The following is a 26,496-nucleotide window of genomic DNA, read 5'->3' on the forward strand; positions in this document are numbered from 1 at the left end:
GCTAGTTTACGATCTATAATGGCACGTCTCCTTAAGTCGAGCATTATGGAATCGTGAGAGACGATTAGAGGGTGGGACCTCGTGCTCCTAAACAATTCAGACTCAAAAAGTATGAATCGAATACTTTGGAGATGTTGAACTTCGTCAAGACCACCGAACCACTCTAGAGATCTAAATGACCACCACAATGAACCTGGAGGAGATAAAGGTAGCGTGTAGGTCGGTAGCAGTTGGTTGGTGTAGTGTCCGTGGAGCTTCCACTTCCTTTTCAACTCCAGTATTGTACCATTGTGCTAGGCATGAGACCAGTTAGGGAATGTGTGACCAAAATGTGCGAGTTTGGTTGCGCTACTCCACACGGAGGATCCAACCTATGGGAGGGCGTTCATCATGTGGGTAGTTACCAAAGCTGATACATACAAGGGGTAGTGCCTTCGACCTTGTGGGACTCCATGACATATGAGATGGGCTCGCCAATTACCTCTCATGGATGATGAGCAGACTAGCACTCACAATGTTATCCTCACTTGATTGTAAGAGTGTTCTTTGAGGTAGCACCTCAACTCCAGACACTGGACACCCCGATGCATAGGCTCACTAATTACCTAAGGTTGTGCATAGTAAGAATGACATGTCTAGGTCCTAGTGATAGCCTCTGGTCACCGGTTAGATCAATGATGTGATGAGTTCCTATAGTTACTTACTGGATATATTTATATACTCGTTCCTTTTTGTATTTTCATTTCCAGGTGCATGACAGGACTATTCAAGGCAAGGTGGTGCTTGGGAGCTCAATAGTCATAGAGGGATGTCGACCCAGAGTATTTGTCTAGCCTACATACGCTGTAGTCATCATTTCAAATAAAATATATGTTATTAACATACCATATTATATTTTAAACCAAAGTTAAGTAGAGATATACTAAGGTTCGGTTCAGTATAGTTGGGTTAGGTTGGGTTGGGTTGAGTTGTATTTTTTTTTTTTTTTTTGTTTGAACCTATATAAAATTTTGGGTTGGTGCCCGAACAACCAGAATAGAGTTCTTAACCCAATCCAACTCAACCCTCTGTTTTCAAATTGGGTTGTCGGGTTGTTTTTTTAGTTATATTAAAAAACCATATTTATCCACAGTGCTACATTAATAACTAAAATCTCATATAGTTTAAATATCAAATATTTACCAGTCACACGACATCACTAATGTCAATTAAAAACATTAAATATTTCTCTTTAAAAGTAAGGTAAGGTAGAGTTTGATTGTAATCATATTTTTTCAGATGGGTCGGATTGACTTGATAAAAAAAATGTCAACTCACGAACCAAATCATGTAAACAAAAATAGTTAGAATTGATCAAATTATCAAGTCATATGTATTCAGTCGATATGGAACAGGTAGGATGATGTTCGACGGTCAAAACAACTCCACTAGATTATATATAATATATTATAAAAATGGTATTTATTTTATTCAAAACTTTAAAGCAAAACAAAAAACAATTTTTTGTTTAATTATTATTTAAGAAACTGAAAACAACAAACAGTTAGTGGGGATTGGATTTTAGTCTTTTTATATTAAACGGTTAGCGCGATGCAAAATTTTCCATATAAATAGCACTGTCTCTCGCCGGTTCAACTTTTTTCCATTTTTCCCGGCGCCAATTTTCCGATCTCTCCCTCGCTCTCTCTGAAATAACAGACCCTTGCTCCAGTCAAGTTCGGGAGAAATGGCGAACAATCCTTGAGTTTCTTTCTCGCTTTGATCGCTACGGTGCCTATTTGCTGGACTTGGCGTTCGTCCGATCCCCTCCTTTGATTAGATTTTCTTGCGCTCGATCGAAGGAGGATTGTGTCGACACGATTTGAAAGGCGTGGTAGGCTTTCGTTGTTTTCTGATTGTTGTCTTTGTTCTGTTCTTCATTTATATCCTCCGAATCGTACGATTACATCTTGTGGTGATCTCTCTGGTTTTGAATCTGTTTTTTTTATATATATTTTTAAGAACGCCTGAAATTTAGAATACGACGGGAAGATAAATTGCAACCGTAAAAAAATATATGCTGTTTGGCCACTTCTTCAGCATTGGAATTTGGCTGGAGATTTCTATGTTTTGTTGATTTCTCTTTGAATTCGTCGTAACAACTATAACAAATGTAAGCAATGCAAAGAGAAGATTAGTGACCTATGATGCATCGCTTTGATAGAGCTAGGCCATTTCTTTTGATGGTGAATAATGTATAATCTTGCGCCTCATTTGGTCCGAGCGACTAAAGATTACCAGACCATGGGGTGAAGCATCTGATAGCTATAACTTTTCTGGTTCAAGATCATCTGGAGAGCATCCAAACGGTTAATATGTATCTACTAAAGTAATTATTTGTGTTCAACTCTCTTGGATTCTGACAGATGTCCGCTAGAAAGTCGAGAGGTAACGGGAGCGAGAAGGTTTTGTCCTCTGAAGAACAGCAGGCCAAGGTGAGGTTGCAAGTTTAATTTGTTCAAAAAAATTAATAGAGCAAGAAATTTGGTTCCTCTCTTATTTTCCAAATTTGGTACTGTGTGCAATGTGCCACTAGCCTGAAAGTGATTTCAACAGGAAATGTCACATAATATATATAGTTTTCTGATAATAATTCATGGGGTTTAGTTATGGTGTTCCCTTTTTTCAGATAAATGAAGTAAAAAAGTTGATGGGTCCATTAACTGAAAAGCTTCCTGTTTTATGCTCGGATGCATCTATTTTGAGGTACCTCAAGGCAAGAAACTGGAATACAAAGAAGGCCAATAAAATGTTGAGGGAAACTTTGAAATGGAAGCTAGAATACAAGCCAGAGAAGATAAGTTGGGTATGGATTTCTGCGAACTTCACCATTTTAATCTCTCTGAAAAATGGAAAATGGAATATGGAAAATGAGAATCTAATTACTGAACTGAGGGCGAAGAGAATACATTAATTTCTACAATGGGTTCAGCCTGTTGAAGATAGAGTTCAATCAAATGGAGGATGCTAACAATCATTGAGAATGGCATTGGAAACTTAAAAAAGAAAACCTCCTTTTCTTCATTATGATTTTGATTCTATTTGAAGCATTTTCATTTTATTGAGAATATAGTTAGCTGATTGAAGGCATGGGGGATTTCATAGTGGTATGCACCAGAAGACGAGAGCGGTCACAATCCTTGCTAACTTTAAAATGTAGACATTCACTGCTTAAAATGAATGCTTAGCTTGCTCGAAATTATGACCATATTGATCTTGACGCTGGATTCTACTTGTATGCGACTAAACAATAATGTCTTCTTTGTGCTTCAAGGAAGATATTGCTCTGGAAGCCAAGACAGGAAAAATATACAGAGCTAATTACACTGACAAACAAGGAAGGACCGTTCTTGTAATGAGACCAAGTAGTCAGGTATTTCAATTGCACGATTACCACATTCTTTGAGTTGTTGTTACTTGCCTCTCATTTATTTTTAAAAAAATAGATCATACTAAACATATTTAATAAAACGCTGATGTGAATCTTATTAATAGGTTGAATAAATTTTAAGTTCGGATAATCAACTCATTTTAGCTTTAAAAAGGTTCTAATAGGTGTCTGAACTTATAGGAAAGATTTTAATAGGTTATTGAACTTTCATGTCAGATATCATAAGCTTTATTAGTTATGCAAATATCTAGGCTTGCTTGAAATTAGCCAAGTGGGAATAACATATTGACATAACTTGGAATTCAACCTATCAATGTTATCTAATAAAAATACAGAGTGACAAAGAATGAGTGAGAACTCTTCTTTTACACTAGTTTCGATCCTGGAACTTGTGTTCGGTTTTTTTTACCCCCTTACGTAACTACTCGTGGCTAAAGTAAAATTAACTTTTCTTATAACAACGCCAGAATACAGAATCAACGACTGGACAAATCAGATATTTGGTTTACTGCATGGAGAATGCGATCTTGAATACAAATTCAACAGATGGATACATGGTATGGTTAATAGATTTTCATGGCTGGAACACATCTTGTCTATCCTTGAAGGTTACTCGAGATACAGCGAACATCCTGCAAAATCATTATCCTGAAAGATTGGGCCTTGCTATTCTCTACAACCCACCCAAGGTGTTTGAGTCCTTTTGGGTGGTAAGCTTTCACATCATTTCCATATTTTGTTGCATTATTGTCTTCACATTTATTGCTTTCCATTATTTGTTTGCGTCTAATCCTTATCTATATCCTTCTACTTCTACAATGTCATGGTGATTAATTAGCATCTTTTTCCTCCGTGCAATTGAATTAAAGTTTCAAAACTTTCTACTTCACCTATAATCTTGTATTTTTGTCCAATGATTTACTTTGCTCCTATTATTTCACAAGTTTCCTAACAATCCATCAGAGATTTGATTAAAATTTCCTCAAAATTTCCTCATGCTTCTAATGAATAAGTGGAAATATTACCGAGAAGGAAAGGGTAGGTTTTGTTGATTAAGATCTTGGTTGATAACTGTTTTGTTTTTGATTTTACGCTTTTGACAATTGTGCCTGTTTTCTCTCCATTTTTTTTTTTTTTTTTTTCCTGAAGTCACAAAAATGTCTTTTTTTTGTTGTGTTCATAAGCGAAAAAGGTGTAGTTTCTAAGATTTGGGTGTGCTTTTTTGATATGTATTGGTTGAGATATAATAATGCAGATGGTAAGACCATTCCTGGAGTCGAAGACATTCAAGAAAGTGAAGTTTGTATACTCCAACAACCCAGAGAGCCAAAAGATAATGGAAGACAACTTCAACGTGGAGGAGTTGGAAACTTCCTTTGGTGGGAAGAACCCAGTTGGGTTTAACTACGAAGATTATGCACGAAGAATGGTCGAAGGCGACAAGAAAAAGACTGAGTTTGTTGACTCTGGATTCTCTTCCCCAACTTCTAAATCCATTTTATCCAAATCTCAGCTCCCGGACTCGGCAGTTTCCGACGTCATACAGGATTCCGACGACGAAAGCGACAACGAAATGCAGCCTTCAAATTTGGCGCTTCCAGATGACAAACTACAAGAGAAGAAGTAAGCTGCTTATTGCATCACTGCCTGCTCATTAACCTACAAACAATAAATCAGCGGTCAGTTTGTTCTTTCTTTTCCTCTTTTTTTTCATTTAAAGTTTCATGAACAATCTCTCTTGCCATTCCTTCTTGGGTTGAAGTTGTATTATTTTTCAAATTTGGATATTACATGGAACACAACGTTTATAATATAAATATTATACTTGAATAATCCTTGAAGTTTATGCCTTAGTTCGGTTTCTTAGAATTTTAGTAGTTTCTACCCGAAATACTAGATATGATAAATAACAAAAAATGTTATCATAAGCGTGTTATAGTGTTTTTTTTCGTTATTATAAGTCTGAAACATTTTAGAGTATAGAGTATTTTTTATAGTTATAATAGAGTATGGAGTTATAACTCGTATTAAGACTGTAATAAGTAAATATAGCTAAAATAATGTGTTATATTTGTATTAGTGTAAGTTATTATATTTATAAATATCCTAAAGAATAATAATTAGAAAATCTACTACAAAGATGTAATATTCACTATAAATGTATAGTTTTGATTTTATATAATATAATATTTATAGTTTAGTCTATTGTTAAGGTTTAATGAATTCTTTTAGAGAGATCAAATGTTTTCATAAACTACGAATATTAAGTTGTTATATCATAAAATTACTTTTATAGAGCGATAGAGACTAACTTGTTACATAAATTTTGAAGTAGGTATGCAAACTAATGTCTATGAACTACAACGTTGTTATGGAATCAATCAAAAGGAAAGTTTTGGAACGGATTATTTTGATGAAAACCTGTTTCTAAACTCGTGACTCGAATCACTTTCCAAGAGATTTGATCAATTTCACTCGATGATTCTTGCAACTTGGTTTAGTTCTCAACCAATCTAAAATAGAAATTTTGTTATTTTCAATTCCAAAATGTGATGTCTATGATTAAAGAAAAGAAAACTTTATATAGCTTTTGACAACGTTTAGCTCATATGAGTTAAATACACACATAATATCAATATTAAAATGACTAGTTAACGATGAAATATGGTCATGCATGTGGTTACAATATAATAACTTTTCTATTAAAAACGCGCTAAAATGACAAACAAATATTAAAATTATAACTAAAATAATGTTATAAAAGGAATGTGTTATCGAGTAACCATTTTTGGACTTGTTCCATAAATTAGCAAATTAGAGTTCATTTAATGCATATTTATTTTTTAGCTCAACTTTACACAACATGTAGGGAAGAACTCTAACATCTTCTAGAATTTTCCTCGGCGAGTTCATCATAGCTTGAATATAAGTGAATCAAGATTGTTGTAACTTCTTGACTTTCATACTTATAATTGAATCTTGAGATATGAAAATTCCTTAATCGTAGTTCATATCAAACTTGTAATTTAGTGAATAATTCCACAATCCATCGACTAACTCTGTCCGACATGCCATTGTAAAGCTTTTAACACCCAAAAAGATGTCTGGAGGGAAACTTAGAGAGTGAGTTGTACATTGTAATTTAAAGTACGAATGGATGTTTATTACTATCTAACTAGTAGGACAGAAGAATACAGCAACGACCTTTAAAATGGTAATTAATGAGTTTATCAACTTAGCTATATTCAAATTGTCGTACGGAAGGAATATAAAGAAATTAGAACGTGGAAAAATGTTGAACACAACACGTTGCAAGAAATACTTATGTTTTTTTTTTATTTATTAAAACCTATAAAAAGAGATTAGAAAACTTTGTAGAATACTACTCTACTTTTCTTTACTTGAAATTGCTCGAAATCTTTAGTTACGAAAACTTTAGTTGTGATGTCCCACATTGGTTTGGGGAGGAGAACAAACCACCATTTACAAGGGTGTGAAAACCTTTCCCTAGAAGATGCTCGGAAGAGAAAGTCCAAAGAAGACAATATTTGTTAGCAGTGGATCTGGATCGTTACAAATGGTATCAGAGCCAGACTACGGACGATATGTCAGCCTTCTCGCTATTCCTTGAAGGGGGGTAGATATGAGGCAGTGTGCCAGTAAGGACGCCGAGCCCCAAAGGGGGGTGGATTTGGAGGAGGTCCCACATCGATTGGAGGAAGGAAAGAGTGCCAGCGAGGACGTTGGGCCCCGGGGGGGATGGATTGTGATGTCCCACATTGGTTGGGAATGAGAACAAACCACCATTTATAATGATTTCCACATCGTTTATAAGGCTTTTTAAAACGCGTTTGCTTGGGGAAGGTTTCTACACCCCTTATAAATGGTGGTTTGTTCTCCTCCCCAACCAATGTGGGACATCACCCAGGACAGTGTCTTATAAATGGTGGTTTGTTCTCCTCTCCAACCAATGTGGGAGATCACCCAAGACAGTATCTTATAAATAGTGGTTTGTTCTCCTCCCTAACCAATGTGGGATATCACCCAGGACAGTGTAGGTTTAAGAATAGGGTATGTTTCAACTGTCACCAAGGCCACGTTGTCGTGCATTGCACCCAAGAGAGAGAGCAACTAGTACCAATAGACCCCCTAGTAACCAACCGACCTCAAACCCAAGGCCAGCTCCGCAATAGGGGCAAATGTATGATACCACTTGCTAGGAGGCAGAAACTCCAACACTGCAATCACAGGTACGCTCTCTATTCTTGGGTACTACGCATGGATCTTATTTGATTATGGGTCAACCCACTCTTTGTACTACGCATGGGTCTTATTTGATTATGGGTCAACCCACTCTTTTATCTCCACTAACCTTGTAAAACACGCAAGAGTAGAAGTTGAACCGCTAGGGCACGGGTTGTCTGTGGGTACCCCGGCAGGGGTAAGTACGGAAGCCTTCGAGAGGGTAAAGGATTGTTAGTTGTGTGTGTCAAACCACACGATAGATGTGACGCTGATAATCTTAGATATGACCAATTTTGACGCATCTTAGGGATGAAGTGATTAGTTAAAAACCATGCATCCATTGATTTCTTCAACAAGGAGGTTGTGTTCAGACCTCCTGGTCAGCCAAGCTTCAAATCCAAGGGGACTAGGGTGGGAACGGTCTCGAGGATAGTCTTAGCATTAAAGGCAAGGAAGATGTTATCACAAGGTGCTTGAGGGATATTAGCTCATGTGGTGGAATTAGGGCGAACCGAGGCGAGCATTAACTCAGTGCCAGTAGTGAGAGAATTTGGCGATGTGTTCCCAGAAGATCTCCCAAGCCTACCCCCGGAGCATGAGGTGGAATTTGAAATTGTACTTGAGCCAGGAACAACCCCTATATCAAGAGCCCCGTACAGAATGTCCCCTGCTAAATTGAAAGAACTAAAGTTGCAGCTTTAAGAGCTACTAAACAAAAGCTTTATACGAGCAAGTGTGTCTTCTTGGGGAGCCCCAGTGATATTTGTGAAGAAGAAGGACGGCTCTACGTGCTTATGCATGGACTATCAGGAACTTAACAAAGTGATAATTAAAAACAAGTATCCTTTACCCCGCATCGACGACCTGTTCGATCAGTTGCAAGGAGCAATTGTGTTCTCAAAGATTGACTTACGGTCAGGCTACCATCAGTTGAGGATTAAGAAGAGTGATATCTCAAAGACAGCCTTTCGCATAAGGTATGGACATTACGAGTTTAGGGTAATGTCGTTTGGCTTGACCAACGCTCCAGCAGCATTTATGGGGTTGATGAACAAAGTGTCAGAGAATTCTTAGACAACTTCGAGATCATCTTCATCGATGATATCCTTATGTATTCCAAGACTAGGGAACAACACGAGGAACATCTCAGGAAGGTGTTGACCACTCTAAGAACGAACAAGTTGTTTGCAAAGTTCTCTAAGTGTGAATTCTGGGCAGAACAGGTGGGATTTCTTGGGCATGTAGTTTCACGAATAAGAATCACCGTAGACCCAATAAAGATTGAAGCGTTGACGAATTGGCCTCGCCTGACCACAGTGATTGAGGTACGAAGTTTCCTTGGTCTAGTAGGGTATTATCGGCGGTTTGTGCAGGATTTCTCCAAGATCGCCACCCCCCTCACTAAGTTGACCAAGAAAGGAAAGTCGTTCACCTAGAATGATCCGTGCGAGGATAGTTGTCAGGAACTTAAACAGAGGTTAGACACAACCCCAATACTTACTGTGCCGTTAGGAGATGGAGGCTTTATAGTATACAGTGATGCTTCAAAAAGGTGGTTAGGGTGTGTCCTCATGCAACATGGGAAGGTTATTGCCTATGTTTCGCGTCAACTAAAAGAATACGAGCAAAACTATCCCACCCACGACCTAGAACTCGCAGCAGTGGTATTTGCACTAAAGAGTCTTAAATACTTCTTTACTCAAAAGGAGTTAAACATGAGACAACGCAGGTGGTTGGAGTTGGTTAAAGACTATGACTTGGAGATACTCTATCACCCGGAAAGGCGAATGTGGTAGCTGATGCGTTGAGCTGAAAATCAGCACACACGTATGCTTTAAACACCACACAAAAAGCGATCCAGTAGGATCTAGAACGCACCGGTCTAGCGGTGACCGTGGGGGAGGTCGCGCTCAATTGGCCTAGTTAACGATACAACCGACCTTGAGGCAACGTCTTATTGATAAACAACATGGTGATCTAGATTTTGTTGGAAAAAGACGTTTGATAGATGTCAAGCAGACAGAGGAGTTTTCATTGACAGCTGATGGGGGCTCTTATACCATGGGCGGTTGTGTGTGCCAAATGAAGAACTGAAGGTAGAAATCCTAACCGAGGCTCACCACTCGCCATTCGCCCTACATCCTGGCAGTACCAAGATGTATTAGGATTTGAAACGACAATATTGGTGGCGGAGTATGAAATGTGATGTGGCCGAGTTTGTGAGCAAGTGTCTGGTTTGTCAACAAGTCAGCCCCAAGGCAGAAGCCGACAGGGCTATTACAACCACTTAGCATACCTGAATGGAAGTGGGAGAACATCGTCATGGACTTTATTGTGGGATTACCAAGGACGGCTAGAGGCTACATAATTATATGGGTTGTGGTTGATAGGCTCACAAAGTCAACTCACTTCCTGCCAGGGAAGTCCACTTATTCCGTGGATAAATGAGCTTAGTTGTACTTGAAGGAAGTAACAAGATTGCATGAGGTACCGGTATCCATTGTGTCAGATAGGGATACTCGTCTCACATCAAAGTTTTGGAAAAGCCTTCAGAAAGCGTTGGGTACACGACTAGAGTTTAGTACAGCATTCCACCCACAGACGAATGGGCAAACTAAACGCTTAAACCAAATTCTGGAGAACATGTTACGAACCTGTATGTTGGACTTTGCCAGTAGCTAGGACACACATTTGCATCTCATAGAGTTCGCTTATAACAACAGTTATCAAGCGACGTTGGGTATGACACCTTTTGAGGCCTTGTACGGGAAGAAGTGTCGATCCCTAGTGTGTTGGGATGAAGTGGGAGAACGCAAGTTGTTGGGCCCCGACTTAGTACAAGCAACTAATGAGGCTATCCAAAAAACAAGGACTAGGATGCATACGGCCCAAAACAGGCAAAAGAGTTATGCCGATGTGAGACAAAGGGATTTGGAGTTTGAGGTGGGAGACAAAGTATTCCTTAAGGTGGCTCCCATGAAAGGCGTTCTTAGGTTCGGGTGCAAAGGAAAGTTAAGCCCACGCTTTATTAGATCATTTGAGATCTTGGAGCGAGTGGGACAAGTAGCTTATCGGTTGACTCTACCACCTATACTCTTAGGAGTTCACAATGTGTTCCATGTATCGATGTTGTGACTATACATATCTGACCCATTGCATGTAATAGATTTTAAACCTCTACGGTTAGATAAGGATTTGAACGACGAACCAGTGAAAATTGTGGATAGAGAAGTGAAAACCCTACGTAATCGAGAGATCGCGTTGGTCAAGGTATTATGGCGAAATCACCCACTTGAAAAAGCCACTTGGGAATGAGAAGAGAAAATGATGATCCAATACCTTGAGCTCTTCAAAGCAGAAAGTAAGTAGCGCAAGCCTTGTGTATTTAGGTGAAGCTTTCGAAGACGAAAGTTCCTTTTTGGGTATATTGTAAGGCCCACATTTTGGGCCGAGGACCCAAATAACAAAATAAGAGTTATAAAAAAATAAGCCCTAGGGTTCAGCATGTGAGCCAAACCCTTAGCCAGCCACCGCCCGCGCCCTTCCTTCTCTCTCTCTTTTTTTTTTTTCACTTTTCTTCCTTAAGAACCTGCCACCCAATGCTCACGGTCCGGCAACCAGATTGTTTCCCACACCACTCCCCGCCCCACATCAGAAAACGCCCGCCCAGCACCCACATCGCCCCTGCAAGGGAACGCCATTGTCGTTGCCAGAACCAACATCAAGAGGATTAAACGCAGCAAAGATTCAACGCCTACATAGGGAGACCCCAACTGTGTGTTTCAGGTAACCAACCGTTGATAGTCAATTGGACGAAATAAGGAGGTGATGTCTTTGTGGTAACAATGTGTTTCGGGTAATCAACTAGGAATAACCACGTAAAGGTGGCATTGATGCTGTCGTGTTTTGGTTGATAGCCTTATGAGTATTTATATGTGACCCAAATAAGAGAGTTCCTTACTGAGTATTTTTATACTCATCTTATTTTTAAAATGATTAAATACTCATCTTATTTTTAAAATGATTTTTCAGGCGAGGCTGTAGCACGAAGGTGACGAGTAGGATGCCAAAGTCAGTCACAAGGAAATTCAAAAATTTTTATGTTTTTTTTTGTAGTCTCATTTTGTTGGAGACACTTCCACACTTTTGTTGTTATTAAGGACCCCTATTCGGGTCAACATATAAATCGTCCAATCAAAACACGCAATAAGTGATTATTGTCACGACAACATCAACACTGCTTTTACTCCTTAATGTGGTTATTCCTAGTTGGTTGTTCGAAACACACAGCGTATAACCATTACCACAAAGACATCACCTCCTTCTTTCCTCCAATTGACTATCAATGGCTAGTTACCCGAAACACAGAGGGTAACCTTTACCTGAATAGTTTTCTAGAATCACTCCAAAGGTGACTATTGGTGGCTAGTTACCCGAAACACACATGTAACTATTACACAAGCCCCTTCACTGTTGCTACCTACAAGCATAATATGCTGGCTAGAGACCTAACCAGACTACACACCCTAAGCATATTACACAACGATCAGATTACACCCAACGATCAGATTACACAGCACCTAGCCATAGGACAAATTTGTTCGACCCATTTTTTGAAAAAACAAAACGTTTAGTTTCAACAGGCGAGTCCCTGACCTGAGGAGCTGCTTTCTTAGCATCTCCTAATCAACGACGGTCCGACTCCCCTCGAACTGAGCCTTCTTCCTATGTAGACGTTAAATCTTTGCTGCGTTTAATCCTCTTGATTTCAGTTCTGGCAACGACGATGGCGTTCCCTCGTGGAGGCGATGTGGGTGCTGGGCGGGGGTTTTCTAATGTGGGAAGGGGCGCGGAGTGGGTGGGAAACAGTCGGCTGCGGGACCGAGAGCGTTGGGTGACAGCGGCTTAAGGAAGAAAAATGAAAAAAAAAGAGAGAAGGAAGGGCGGCTTCAGAAAGAAGGCAGAGAAGGAAGGGCGGCGTCAGAAAGAAGGAAGAGCAGCAGGGTTTAGCTCACATGCTGAACCGTAGGACTTATTTTTTTATCTCTTATTTTGTTATTGGGCCATGGGCCCAGAACGTGGGTACACTAATGGAAACCTAGACGCGTTTTAAAGCCTCACAGGAAGCCGAAAAGAAAAAGCCCAAAGAAGACAGTATTTAATAGTGGTGAACCTGAGTTGTTACACTAATAAGGTAAATGTGATGTCCCACATTGGTTGGGAAGGAGAACCAAAAATCTTTTATAATGGTGTGGAAACCTTCCCCTAGTAGACACGTTTTAAAGCCTTGAGTCGAAACTCGAAAGGAAAGCCCAAATAGGACAATATTTGTTAACAGTGGGCCTGAGTTGTTACAAATGATATCAAAGCCGGATAAGGGCCTGGGTCATTACAAATGGTATCAGAGCCAGATAAGGGCCTAGGTTGTTACAAATGGTATCTCAGAGTCAGGGCCTGGGTCATTACAAATGGTATCTCAGAGCCAGGGCCTGGGTCATTACAAATGGTATCTCAGAGCCAGGGCCTGGGTCATTACAAATGGTATCAGAGCCAGATAAGGGCCTAGGTTGTTACAAATGGTATCAGAGCCGCCTTCTCATTGTTCCCCACTAGCCTTCTCATTGTTTCCCGAAGGGGATAGACACGAGGAGGTGTGGGGATTGTGATGTCCCACATTGGTTGGGGAGGAGAACAATAACAAAACACCCTTTATAAAGGGTGTGACGAGTTTTAAAGTTTCCCGAAGGGGATAGACACGAGGAGGTGTGGGGATTGTGATGTCCCACATTGGTTGGGGAGGAGAACAATAACAAAACACCCTTTATAAAGGGTGTGACGAGTTTTAAAGCTAAGATCAAAGAGGACAGTGGGCCTAGGTCGTTTTAAAACCGTGAGGGGAAGCTCGAAAGGGAAAGTCCAAAAAGGACAATACAGCTAGTGGTGGACCTAGGTCGTTTTAAAGCCTCGAGGGAAAGCTCGAAAGGAAAAGTCTAAAGAGGACAATATCGGCTAGTGGTAAACCTGAGTGGTTACAATAAAAGAATATTGATACCAGATCCTCAGACAAATTATTCCTATAATTATTATGCTAAAAAAAATTGGGTTGGTTGAAAATTGGGAACCGACTAAGAGGAAAGGGATGTGTTGGTGCTCCCACGTCTACATTTTGGCACCGCCCACCCCATCTTTTATTGCCAACCCAACCCTTCCCTTTGACCCCTTTTTGTTTTATCTCCTTTATTTTATTTTCATTTATTTTTATTTTTTAATTCTCATTCACCTAATTAATATATATATTGTAAGTGTTTTTTTTTTTAATTATTTATTATTATATTGTTTAATATAAAAAATAATATTATATTCTTCAACCACCGGTGGATTAAAGTATGTTTATAAAATTAATGGATTAAATTAAATAAATTAGAATATGGAAAGCGAGTTGGAGGATAATATAATGTTGTATTTGCGTGGCACTAAAGCCGATGATGCAATGATGTCCCTAACATTCTCAAAAATACATTTAAATAATCTTAATATTATTCTTTTCTTTAAAAAATATATTCAATTTTAATCTCTTCCTCTTTTCTTCTTTTCTAGGCTGTGACAATTCTTATAATATATTTATACTATATACTTTTTATGAAATTATGACTATTATTTTATACACTAGGGGTAACTCATTCTGCTCGACTCTATTCTAAGTCAAAGTCTCTCGTAAGTAACGTCGTATCTCATTGTCATCTTGGTTCCTGACAATATAATCCTTGCATCGTGATGTCATCCCATGTCTCGGGATTGCTCGGTCATTTTGGCTTGCTTGAACATATTGTGAACTACCCAAGTGTTGATCATCTTATCGAGACATACTGAACATTCATTCATCTAGGTTCTTATTGGCATTGGACTCTCCCATGTCTATGCTAAACCATTTTACGACAATCTATTCTGGATATTAGGTACATAATCCAACCTTCGACACATGGGCTGGGGCGTAATACTGGCACACATGTGTTGTCCAATACTGTCATTGAAAGATCATTTTCAAAGGAAGATGCTTGAGACACTTGTCTACGTTGTGACACATGTACATGTCACATGGGAGATCGTGTAGGTCATAGAGCCTAGAGGTGGTGGAAAGTTGACACCATGCCTCTCCTTATAGTACATTTTGAGGCATTTCTAATTTTTCTCGAATATACGTCATTTTGGCGAGTGATCATACGACCTCGTGTAACGTTCGTCAAGTATCCGATTGACACCAAATTTAGTGAGTTTTCATCTTTCATATAGTCGTACTTAACTCTAGAGCCGCATACCGAAACTCATATCGAAACCCTAACTTCTGAGGTTATGGCCTGGGGTCCTACCCAACCCTCTTCGAGCTTGTCTTCGATACTCGTAACCTTGTGTATGCCTCAACTTCGCTTGAATGTAAACACTTAGTGCGTTGGATGAGTCACCATTCTTCCTCGATCACATCATGACATTTCTTAATCTTGAGCATCACGTGGCCCAATGAGCACCACTTTTGAGGATTGCCCCTTGTCTGTTATGCATGTGGAGCTCACAACCTACTTTCTCTTAGTGAGGTCTGAGCATTGTGATGAGGGGTGACGGTGGCTAGCATCTAATCTATGAGGGCTAAGACTGAGTCTACTGAGTGAGAATTGAGGAATGCTAAGTGTTGCGATGAGAGGCGAAAACTTGAATTAGGTTTAGGTTTTGTGTTGTCCAATAATATATATGTTCTTTTTAGTAAGGGTCGGTTCAGTTCGGGTCAACCAAAACTAAATCGATATGGTTCTAAAAAATGAATCCAACCCAATCCAAAATGTTATTAGAACTCTTATGGTTCGAGTTGAGTTAGTCTGGATATACCCGGCTAATTTTAGTAGCTTAGAAGGGAAAATAAAGCAGATTTTAAAATTCAAAATTAAAATAAGTAAAAAGAAAAGAAAAAAACGGACGAAATATAAAAAGACTGTAATTTCTGTCACTCTCTTCATGCTATCTGATGGAGGAGTTGGCCTTGCTGACAATTACCATCGGAAGAAAAGGCGGCAAAAGCCGATGGGGCCATAGCCACAGCACATTTCACATACAGCACACCATTCACTTTCTCTCTCATCTGCTTTCTTCTTTATCTCACCTCCATTTCTCTCTCTCATCTGTGTTTTTTTTTTCCTTCATTTGCAAATTTCCCATCTCCGGAATCTGGTCTGGCAGTGTTCAATTTCGGTTTCTTTCTTCGATTCCTCGATCAGGTATTGGTTTGATCTTAGTTTTTCACTTGATTGCAGATTTGGGGGTTTCCTTGATTGTTATACTGGTTTTTAGCTTGCTTTTGTGTATTTGTTTTTCTACTGTTTGAAGTATTGGTGTTTGTTTAGCTTGTTGATTTTGTGCTTTTCGCCTAATCTGGTAGATATCGTTTCTGTCTGTCTCTGTCTCTGTCTCTCTCTCACTGAAACAACAAATTTTTGATCCGATCAAGCTCGGGATAAAGTTTTCTGGACTTGGAGTTCGTTCAATCGCTTCCTTTGATTTGATTTTCTTGCGGTCGATCGAAGGAGGATTGTTTCGACATGATTTGAAAGGCGAGGTGTGGATTCGTTGTTTTCCGAGTGTTATCTTTGTTCTGTTCTTAATTTACATCCTCTGAATCATTGGATTGCATCTCGTGGTGATTTCTCTGTTTTTTTTTTTATTTCTGAGAACGCCTGAAATTTACAACACTAGGGAAGTTGGATTATGAAGATAAACTCCAACCATAAAGAAGTATTGTTATTTGGCCACTGCTTCAGCCTTGCAATTTGGTTGTAACTTTCTATGCTTCGTTGATTTCTCTTTCAATGAGTCGTAACAACTGTAGCAAATGTAGGCAATGCAAAAAGAAGATAAACTAATTAGGTGACGAGAAATAGTTGACCTAAATGCATTGCTTTGATTGAGCTAGTCCATTTCTTTTGAAGATGAATAGTGTATGATCTTGTGCCTCATTTAGTCCGAGCGTCTAAAGATTATCAGGCCATAGGGTGAAGCATCTAACAATTATAACGTTTTTTGTTCAAGGTCAACTGGAGAGCATCTAAACGCTTTATCTGTATCTACTAAAGTAATTAATTCTGTTCAACTTTCTTGAATTCTGAAAGATGTCCGCTAGAAATTCAAGACGTGATGCGACAGAAAAGGTTTTGACCCCTGAAGAACATCAAGCCAAGGTGAGGTTGCAAGTTTAATTTGTTAAAATATTTTAATAGAACAAGAAATTTGGATCCTCTCTTATCTTCCCAAGTTGGTACTATGTGCGATGTGCCATTAGCGTTTAAGTGATTTCAACAGGAAATGTCACATAATGTGTTTATTTTTCTGATACTAATTCATGGGGTTTAATTATGGGATTCTCTATTTTCAGATAAATGAAGTAAAAAAGTTAATGGGTCCAGAAACTTCATTTGGTCGGAAAATCCCAGGTGTGTTTAACTATGAAGATTATTCACAAAGAAGGATGGAAGCGTGCAGAAACAGGGAGAGATATATGAGATTGGCCGTGAAAATGGTTTTTCGTCTTAATAAATTTGCAGTCGTATCTATGAGAACTTGCTACAGATCAGTTCGTAATTATCCATTTCTCTCTGGTCTACTGTGTTTGTTGATTCTTCTGTATAGATCAAGTCCTTTTTTGTTTTCCCTTTTGGTGTCCGCATCCCCTGTTTTGATTTGCACGGCTGTTCTGCTTGGAACCCTTCTGAGTTTTGGGCAACCTAATATACCCGAATTTGAAACAGAGGAGAAGGTTTCATGTGATGTAGCTTCCTTGAGATCTGGGATTTTGGACAATGCTACTGTTGTTGCTAAGGAGGATGATGGTTTTACTGTTGAGAGCTTTGAAGGAAATGAGGTAGGAAATTCTTCTGTGGAAAGGGATTCTGAAGAAGAGAGGAAGACAAGCAAGCTTGATGAACATGCTGGTTTTGTTGGCTTTGCTCCTGTGATCGATGAGCAAAATCGTGAAATTGAGTTTGAGAAGGGCAGTGTTGAGGTGTTTGAGAGGGGTGGAGTTGAGGAGTTTGAAAAGGGTGAAGGTGAGAAGACAACAACAGAGAGAGAATTCCGTAGTGCAGAGTTGGAGGAGAGGGGAGAAATTTATGAAAGGGATTTGGATGTCAAAAGCTCGGCAACAGATGGTGAAAATGTTATAGAGAACCAGCTTTTGGCTGCCCAAAGCATGAGAAATGAGGTTTTTGAAGTAGAAGATCCTAACATCTCCATAGAACTTGTCCATAAAGGAGATCATCTGAACTCATCTCTCAGTGATAAAGATGATCATGATGAAAACGATTATGATTCTTTGGGTTCTGAGTCTGATAGAGCAGAAAGCTCCTCACCTGATGCCTCAATGGCTGATATCATGCCTTTGCTGGATGAGTTGCACCCTCTCTTGAACTCAAAAGCCCCGCAACCTGCTCATATGTCAAATGAAGAGTCAGATGCTTCTTCAGAACAGTCTTGTAAAAGTGATGGTGAATGTGTGATGTCAGATGATGAGGCTAAAATCCAGGGAGAAGAACACGGTGTTGCTGAGGATGAGGACGATGAGGATGATGGGGATGATGAGGGGATGCAAGAAGAGAAAGAGGATGAGAGCAAATCAGCTATCAAGTGGACCGAGGATGATCAAAAGAATCTCATGGATTTGGGAAGCTTAGAGCTAGAAAGGAATCAGCGTTTGGAAAGTCTCATTGCAAGGAGAAGAGCAAGGAACAACATGAGAATGTTGGCTGGGAAGAATTTGATAGACTTGGATGGTTTTGATCTTCCTAGTAATGTACCGCCCATATCTACAACCCGACATAACCCATTTGATCCCCCTTATGATTCATACGATAATATGGGATTGCCACCAATTCCCGGGTCTGCTCCATCTATTTTGTTGCCTAGACGTAATCCATTTGATCTTCCATATGACCCAAATGAAGAAAAACCAGATCTCAAAAGTGATGATTTTGAACAAGAATTTTTTCCACCTCAACAGAAAGATATATTCCGAAGACATGAAAGTTTCAGTGTGGGCCCCTCAAACTTTGCTATTTCCAAGCTAGAGCAACAAAATATTAGATGGAAACCATATTTCATGCCTGAAAAAATAGCTGCCGAAGGAACAAGCTACTCTCCATTAGAGAGACAATTTAGTGAAGTCGGTGAATCAAAACTGAGTTGTGTTTCTGATACTGAATCAATGACTTCCATTCCAGATCAGGATGACAAGAAGCCTGATGAATCAAAATCTTTTCTGGAAACAGCAACAGGTTCCTACTTTGACTCCTCAGCCAGTGGTATCGAGCATGAAAATGAACCATGGGAGTTTATTGGCTCTGAAGATTGCGTACAAGAAAACAGAGATGTGCATCATGAAGTGATTGAGATAACTTTGGGATCTACTGAGAGTCACTTAGAAGGCCAATCTAGACCAACTGAAATCGGAGGTGCAGATACCCCAGTGGAGATTAATGCCAGTGAAATTCACTCCAAAAATGTATTAGTTGAAACAAATTTCAGCAGCAATTCTAGCTTGTGTTCATTATCAGAAGAAGTGAATGAAACACCATTTGAGTTCAAAACAGATGAGGTGAAACCGAGTAGCCTGCAAGCAGAGGAATCTGGTATTGATACTACTAGCATAACAACGTCGACTGCCTTCGAAGAAGACGCTGACTTCAAGAATGACAGTGAAGTGTTGGCTGACAATCAGCATAAGGAGCCCGTTTATGACTCTAGCCCTAAAGCAAAAGGCACGCTCTCGTTTTCACTTGTTTATTTTAATGCGTATACAAAAATAACCAATATTCGCTCTTCCCTTTTTCTTGACGCAATTGGCCCCTTTTCAGGTAAGGAATCCGAAGTACATCCTGAAATAGAACAGGATGTTACTTCCAGCTCGAAAGATATGCATGATGACTCCTCAGAGTTACATATAGTTGATAAAAATGAACAAGAATCAAGGGAAATTTCAGAAGTTATTGTTCATGAGGTTGCAAAGGTTGAGTCTCCCAAGCATGACACCAATTATGATGCTCAAAACTTAGCCGTGGCCCCTGACCTTTTAGTTGAGCATGTTTCATTAGATTCTGGTCTGTTCTTCTCAGACATTGCATCAGTAGAGAGAGAAATAGTCGGTGATGTTATGGAAGAAAAAGATCAGTTGACAAGTCATGAGGAGGGTAGTATTGATGGAATTCACAAAGTTGAAGATGAAAATCTAGATTCTTCACCTTCAAGTGATCAGATCTCTTCTCGTAGTCTGACTTTCACTGAACCAGAGAACCAACTCTCTTCAGCCGTAATCCATGTTTCATCAGATATTGGGTCACCTCCAAATCCAAAACATGTGGAAATGCATGAAACATTAAATAACGAAGAAAGTCCTGAAGTTGAACAAACAAAAATCTGTAGATCAAGTTCATCCGATAGCAGTTCTGTGGAAGAAGTAATTTTGCAAACTGATGTAATTTGTCATACTGAACAACCTACTACTTCTATATCACATCGTGGTTCAGAAATCCCAGGTCAAGATGTAAATGACCTGGTTGAAACGACAGATTCTGTGGCTACTTCTTATGACAATTTGACTACTACCAATGCAACTATTACTGGATCACAGGAACAACAGAACACTCCAGTGGTGGATGAGCAAGTCAGTTTGATTTCTTTGCCTTCGACATTTCCTTCTGAATTGGACCAAGTTGAGGAGTGGTCAATGAATGTGAAAGAATTTATTAGGTCTGAACAAGATATCGTTGAGCCCTCAAGTGTCGAACCACACACAGAGAGTGAAGCCCTGCAGGATCTGGATATTAAAGTTGATTCTTCAGATTCTAGTACTCCTAATGTGGCTCTTGAAGATATTTCGTATGTTACTGAATTAGAGCAGTCCTGGTCGGACAAGCCAATGGTTGATGTTCTTAGTAACTGTGACGATACTGAGGTAAGTGTTGCTAGATTACTGATCTTTTTGTATACTTTTTTTGAGTTGATGGTTCTCTTCTACTATGACATCAAGGATCTTGAAAAGATCCAATTCTTGCTATTACATCAATGATCTTGAAAAGATTCAATCATAGAGTTACTCATAAATCATAATGTTGTATTCATCATGGATTAGATATTGGTTAGACGTGATATATAATTATTGCATTTTTCGTGGCCTGTGGATGGTCCTATCTGCATGGGGTCTCGTTTCCGTAAGATCTAGCATACCACTGCAAGTTTCTCTTTTAACTGATCTGAGTATGATAATTTCTCTTACCATGTTATTTAATGAATTGATTGTGGCTTTGTGAGAGAAGACTATAGTCATATTATTTAATTAAAGAAGTAAAATGACGATATCAAGCTCATATTTCGCAGGAACCAGGTGCTTTATTGACAGATTCTGCTGCTGAAGTAATCTCTGAAAATATAACACCAAAAATTCATCAAGACATTTCAACAGCTTTATCTTCTGTAGACTCTGATTCATTCTCATCTTCATCAGATCATGACTTCAGATCACTCAATACTGGAAGGGATCCAAAAGATGATATTGTTGATGAAGTCGTATTTGAGGATCGTGAGGAGTTTTCAAAGCATTTGGACTATCTAGCAGAAACATTTGGACCTCGTTTTTCAGAAAAGATGACTAGGGAAGAGGTATATGAAATAACAGATATTGATGAAGGATTGTTATTAGAATTGGACGAAGTTGGGGATTTTAGTGTCAAAGAAGTTGGGGAACCAGTCTTTGAAGAAAAGGTACTCCCAGAGGAAGCTCAAGCAGAGAGATTTGAATTGGGTTCTAATTCCAATCCGACAGAAGCTAAATCAGATATACCAATTTTTGAAGCAAGATCACTTGATGATATCAACTTAGCTTTTCGGCAACTTCAAGAAGGAGTCGATGTTGAGGATACCATTCTTCCCAGTGCTATTGAAAGCCAGCTTAATGAACTCAATCCTGAAGCAAGTTCGGATTTGGAGGTTGTGGAAGTGAGATCTCTCGGAGATATTCATGTTGCTTTGACACAAGTATCAAAGGATAACATTGGTGAATCAAGATCTAGCTCCAACAACTTAGAAGCTAAATCAGATATACCAATGCTTGAAGCAAAATCTCTTGATGATATCAACTTAGCTTTTAGGCAACTTCACGAAGGAGTCGATGTTGAGGATGTCATTCTTCCCAGTGCGAATGAAAGCCAGATTAATGAACTCAATCCTGAATCAAGCTCGGATTTGGAGGTTGTTGAAGCAAGTTCTCTCGGAGATATTCATGTTGCTTTGACGCAAGTATCAAAGTACAACATAGGTGAATCAAGTTCTAGTTCCAACAACTTAGAAGCTAAATCAGATATACCAATGCTTGAAGCAAGATCACTTGATGATATCAACTTAGCTTTTAGGCAACTTCACGAAGGAGTTGATGTTGAGGATGTCATTCTTCCCAGTGCGATCGAAAGGCAGATTAATGAACTCAATCCTGAAGCAAGTTCGGATTTGGAGGTTGTGGAAGCGAGATCTCTCGGAGATATTCATGTTGCTTTGACACAAGTATCAAATAATAACATAGGTGAATCAAGTTCTAGCTCCAACAACTTAGAAGCTAAATCAGATATACCAATGCTTGAAGCAAGATCACTTGATGATATCAACTTAGCTTTTAGGCAACTACACGAAGGAGTAGATGTTGAGGATGTCATTCTTCCCAGTGCGATCGAAAGCCAGATTAATGAACTCAATCCTGAAGCAAGTTTGGATTTGGAGGATGTGGAAGCGAGATCTCTCGAAGATATTCATGTTGCTTTGACACAAGTATCAAAGAATAACATAGATGAATCAAGTTCTAGCTCCAACAACTTAGAATCAAAATCAGATATACCAATGCTTGAAGCAAAATCACTTGATGATATCAACATAGCTTTTAGGCAACTTCATGAAGGAGTAGACGTGGAGGATGTCATTCTTCCCAGTGCGATTGAAAGCCAGATTAATGAACTCAATCCTGAAGCAAGTTCGGATTTGGAGGATGTGGAAGCGAGATCTCTTGAAGATATTCATGTTGCTTTGACGCAAGTATCAAAGAATAACATAGGTGAATCAAGTTCTAGCTCCAACAACTTAGAAGCTAAATCAGATATACCAATGCTTGAAGCAAAATCACTTGATGATATCAACATAGCTTTTAGGCAACTTCACGAAGGAGTAGACGTGGAGGATGTCATTCTTCCCAGTGCGATTGAAAGCCAGATTAACGAACTCAATCCTGAAGCAAGTTCGGATTTGGAAGTCGTTGAAGCAAGATCTGTGGGAGATATCCATGTTGCTTTGATGCAACTCTCCGAGAATATCATTGTTGAATCAGGTTCTACTTCCAATCCTACTGAGACTAAATCAGATATACCAATTCTTGAAGCAAGATCACTAGATGATATCAACTTAGCTTTTAGGCAACTCCATGAAGGAGTAGATGTGGAGGATGTCATCCTTCCCAGTGCGGTCGAAAACCAGATTAAAGAAGAATCCAAAGCCAAAACAAGTTCAGATTTGGAAGTTGTTGAAGCAGAATCACTAGGAGATATTCATGTTGCCTTGATGCTGCAAGCCTCAGAGAAAAACTTGGGCGAACTTCCAACGAGCTCCGTGTCAAATGATCCATCAGAGGGAGGATTAGAACCATATGGAGTGGATTCCAACATTGAGACTGTCCCATCAAACACAACTAATGTCGACAAACCCGCAGACATAGTTGATGAAAAATCTTTAGATTCAAAGGTTTCTGCTTCCAAAACCAAAGACAAAAAGGCAAAATCTGGAAAATCAGAATCAGGTTCTAGCTCCAGCTCCAGCTCCAGCTCAAGTGATTCTGATTGAGCACAGGTAATCATAAGAGGTATAAGGAGTAGAATTATGTGGAGTTTTCCTCTTCATTTTTGTATTTTTCTTTTTTCTTTTTTCTTTTCGGGTTTGGTTTTCGAGTTTGGTTACCTTATTCCTTTTTGACTGTGCAAGCTTTTGAAAAAATGAGTTGTGGATTGATTTCTTGTAATTGTGCAAGTTTCCCGGATCCCCATTCCCCCTTGAGAGTTTTAAGTTTGAGGGAGAAGAAAAGGTGGGGGTTTTCTTTTTCTATTCTTTTTTTGTTTAAATCTGTGTGTAAAAGTTCTGTTGTATTGATGATTTGAGCTGTTTGTATTTGATGTGTATCAAGTTCCCATGTAGTTTTACTGGATTGTGAGTATTGATTACAGAGATATCATCTATATGATGAATTTGTAAGAACTAGGAAGTACTTTTGTTGTTTGAAATGTTGTGGGAATTGTGTATAGAATATTGAAGGGCAAGAAATTGCCTACAATGGTCGATTTGCTTGTTCCAGCCTAAGAATGTACATAAGTTTACGAGAGGTGACAGCTCGTGACGCTCCGAGATCGTTAGAAAAAGGGCACGGGAGCCCGCCCTTGATCATATTCCAGATGTCATTTTCCTATGGCTTAGGGGAGAAAAGGTGGGAACAGGTATGTGTATCTAAAACTCATGCTAGTTTCACGGTTTTAAAATTATGTACCATTTCTAATGGAAGAGTATTTGTAAATATTTTTAAAATAAATTAAAGTTTAAGAGTATTAATGAAATTTTTGAAAACAAGTATATTGAAACCGTTTTAAAAGTTTTTTTTTTTAAATTTTCGAAGAATAGTAACGGGTTATTTTATACTATTATTTTATTTATAAATGAGTATAATTGTATAAGATTTATAAATATATATGATTTAATATAATTTATTCCTCTCTATGCCATATATTTTATAGTTTGAAATATAAATTGTAATAAATATTTATAATCAAAACTTTATATAATTTTATTAAAACATTATATTTGAGCAAAATTATTAAAAATATTATATTTTTTAAACTTGGGGATTGGAATTAAGAATCAGAAACTTTATATTTATTATGAAATTATGTAAACATCAATATTTTGGTGCCAAAAAAATAAATCAGAGAACTCACCGCCAAAACTTCTAGCAAGATTTAAAATCAAAATTGGAATATTAAACTAGACATCTTTACTTTAATGTATAGACAACGAAGAAGTGGCGTTCTCAAATGCGCAAAGAGGGCGAAGGCTAACAACGATACCAATGGAGGTTTTTCGTGGTGTCCACAGGTACATCAACCATCTTGAATGTCTATGTACTTGGATCTCCACTACAACTTTGCATTGTCAGCTAGATGATTGTTTCTAACACGACCTTTGCTTCTTCTGCCGTGGTATTTGTGGCTCGGGTAGAGTTCACTCATTTAATAGTGAGAGGAAGAAAGTACTATTCGAAACCAAAGATAAAGTTCTCTAGAGTCTTGATATCTCGAACCCCATAGAAGGGCTGTAACAATTAAAAAAAAATCGACAGTCGCCGAAAAGGCCAAGAATTCTAGTAAAGTGCTAGAAATCTCGGGCAACGAACCTCAACCAAACATCATGACGCTTGCAGAACGCTCCTGATAAGGATCACGGTGTTCGAAATATTCCAACTAGACCTATTACACAATAAAAGACCAAGAAGATTCAACAAACATTCATTCTTCATCTACAAAGTTAGATAGACTCGGTTCGACCATTATTTCTTGTGTTACAAGCTAATTTGATTCAGGAAAAGACCATTTGGAGCTTTGTAAGTGAATATTTGCATAGTTGAAGGTGCAGATGAAGTTGCTATAAATAGCACCGGATAATGTGTGATAAAATTTTATTTATTATTTTAATTTCATAATTTGCTGATAAAATGATGAAAAATTATTGGTTTAAGTGGCTATAACTCTTCTATGGGGTGGGAATAAATCACCACCACTAACTTCTTGATTGGGCATTTGAATAGTCGAATTATTGAGCATTTGAATAGTCGAAAGTTTATTTTGTGTGACAATTTGAAGAGTTAGAAGTTTCTTTTCCGGAAAAACTATAAATACCCACGAGTTAACATGTAAAAAATTGATTTTTCGAGGAATGAAATTTAGCTCTAAGTTGAGACTTTCACATTAGAAATTTGAGCATAATTTTTGTCATTTCTAAGTTTTATGCAATTCTTGTGATATATTGCATTTCAGCGAATCAATTAAGCCTTGATCAAGTTCAATGGTGGAATGACTCTAGCCTTATCTTTTGATTGATCCGAATTTTGTACAAGAAGATGTTGATTTCTTTGATTCAACGGTTCTTGCTTTCTTTTTATATTTGTTCCTTTTGTTACACAAGTAGGGTTCGAACTAGAACCTTTATTGCATGTATTTTCTGTAAGCACCTCAGCGGGGGTAGACTTAGTAGCTAAGGATTTAGTAAGAGATGACCAAGTAACTGTAGCTAATCGAACCCTAAGCGTAAACCTGATAGTAGTTAATATGACGGACTTTGATGTAATACTAGGTATGGATTGGTTAGCTAAAAACCACACTAGTATCGACTATCGTAAAAAGGAAGAGTAATATTTTCACCATTATTTGGACCCATCTTTAAGTTTAAAGGCACATGCATTGGGACTACCTTGAAGGTAGTCTCGATGATGAAAGCTAAGAGACTAGTTCAACAAGGGGGTTTGGCTATATTAGCATGTGTCGTAGATTTAAGAGAAAAAGAGAAGAAGACCTTAGATACGATACTGGTAGTGGAGGAATTTTTGGATGTGTTTTCAGAAGACCAACCAGGAATACCCCCTTCTCGAGCGGTAGATTTCGCTATAAAACTCGAGTCAAGAACTGGGCCTATTTCCAAAGCACCCTACCGCATGGCGC

At 38.6% G+C, this 26,496-nt stretch overlaps 2 protein-coding genes across 2 annotated transcripts; both read left to right on the forward strand.

The window, feature by feature from the left end:
• The first annotated feature begins 1,638 nt into the window (after positions 1 to 1,638).
• Positions 1,639 to 5,267, forward strand: LOC111478276 (phosphatidylinositol transfer protein 3-like). Its single transcript, XM_023122462.1, has 6 exons — positions 1,639 to 1,873; positions 2,406 to 2,474; positions 2,669 to 2,845; positions 3,314 to 3,412; positions 3,898 to 4,140; positions 4,686 to 5,267. The coding sequence occupies exons 2-6, from the start codon at positions 2,406 to 2,408 to the stop codon at positions 5,055 to 5,057; spliced, it is 960 nt and encodes a 319-aa protein (XP_022978230.1). The 5' UTR covers positions 1,639 to 1,873; the 3' UTR covers positions 5,058 to 5,267.
• Positions 5,268 to 12,461: 7,194 nt separating this feature from the next.
• Positions 12,462 to 24,033, forward strand: LOC111477728. The gene is made up of 6 exons (XM_023121607.1): positions 12,462 to 12,569; positions 16,101 to 16,277; positions 16,828 to 16,896; positions 17,091 to 19,467; positions 19,564 to 20,660; positions 21,083 to 24,033. The coding sequence occupies exons 1-6, from the start codon at positions 12,462 to 12,464 to the stop codon at positions 23,579 to 23,581; spliced, it is 6,327 nt and encodes a 2,108-aa protein (XP_022977375.1). The 3' UTR covers positions 23,582 to 24,033.
• The last annotated feature ends 2,463 nt before the right edge of the window (positions 24,034 to 26,496 follow it).

Source organism: Cucurbita maxima, unplaced genomic scaffold (assembly GCF_002738345.1).
Source record: "Cucurbita maxima cultivar Rimu unplaced genomic scaffold, Cmax_1.0 Cma_Scf00004, whole genome shotgun sequence".
Classification (NCBI taxonomy): Eukaryota; Viridiplantae; Streptophyta; class Magnoliopsida; order Cucurbitales; family Cucurbitaceae; genus Cucurbita; species Cucurbita maxima.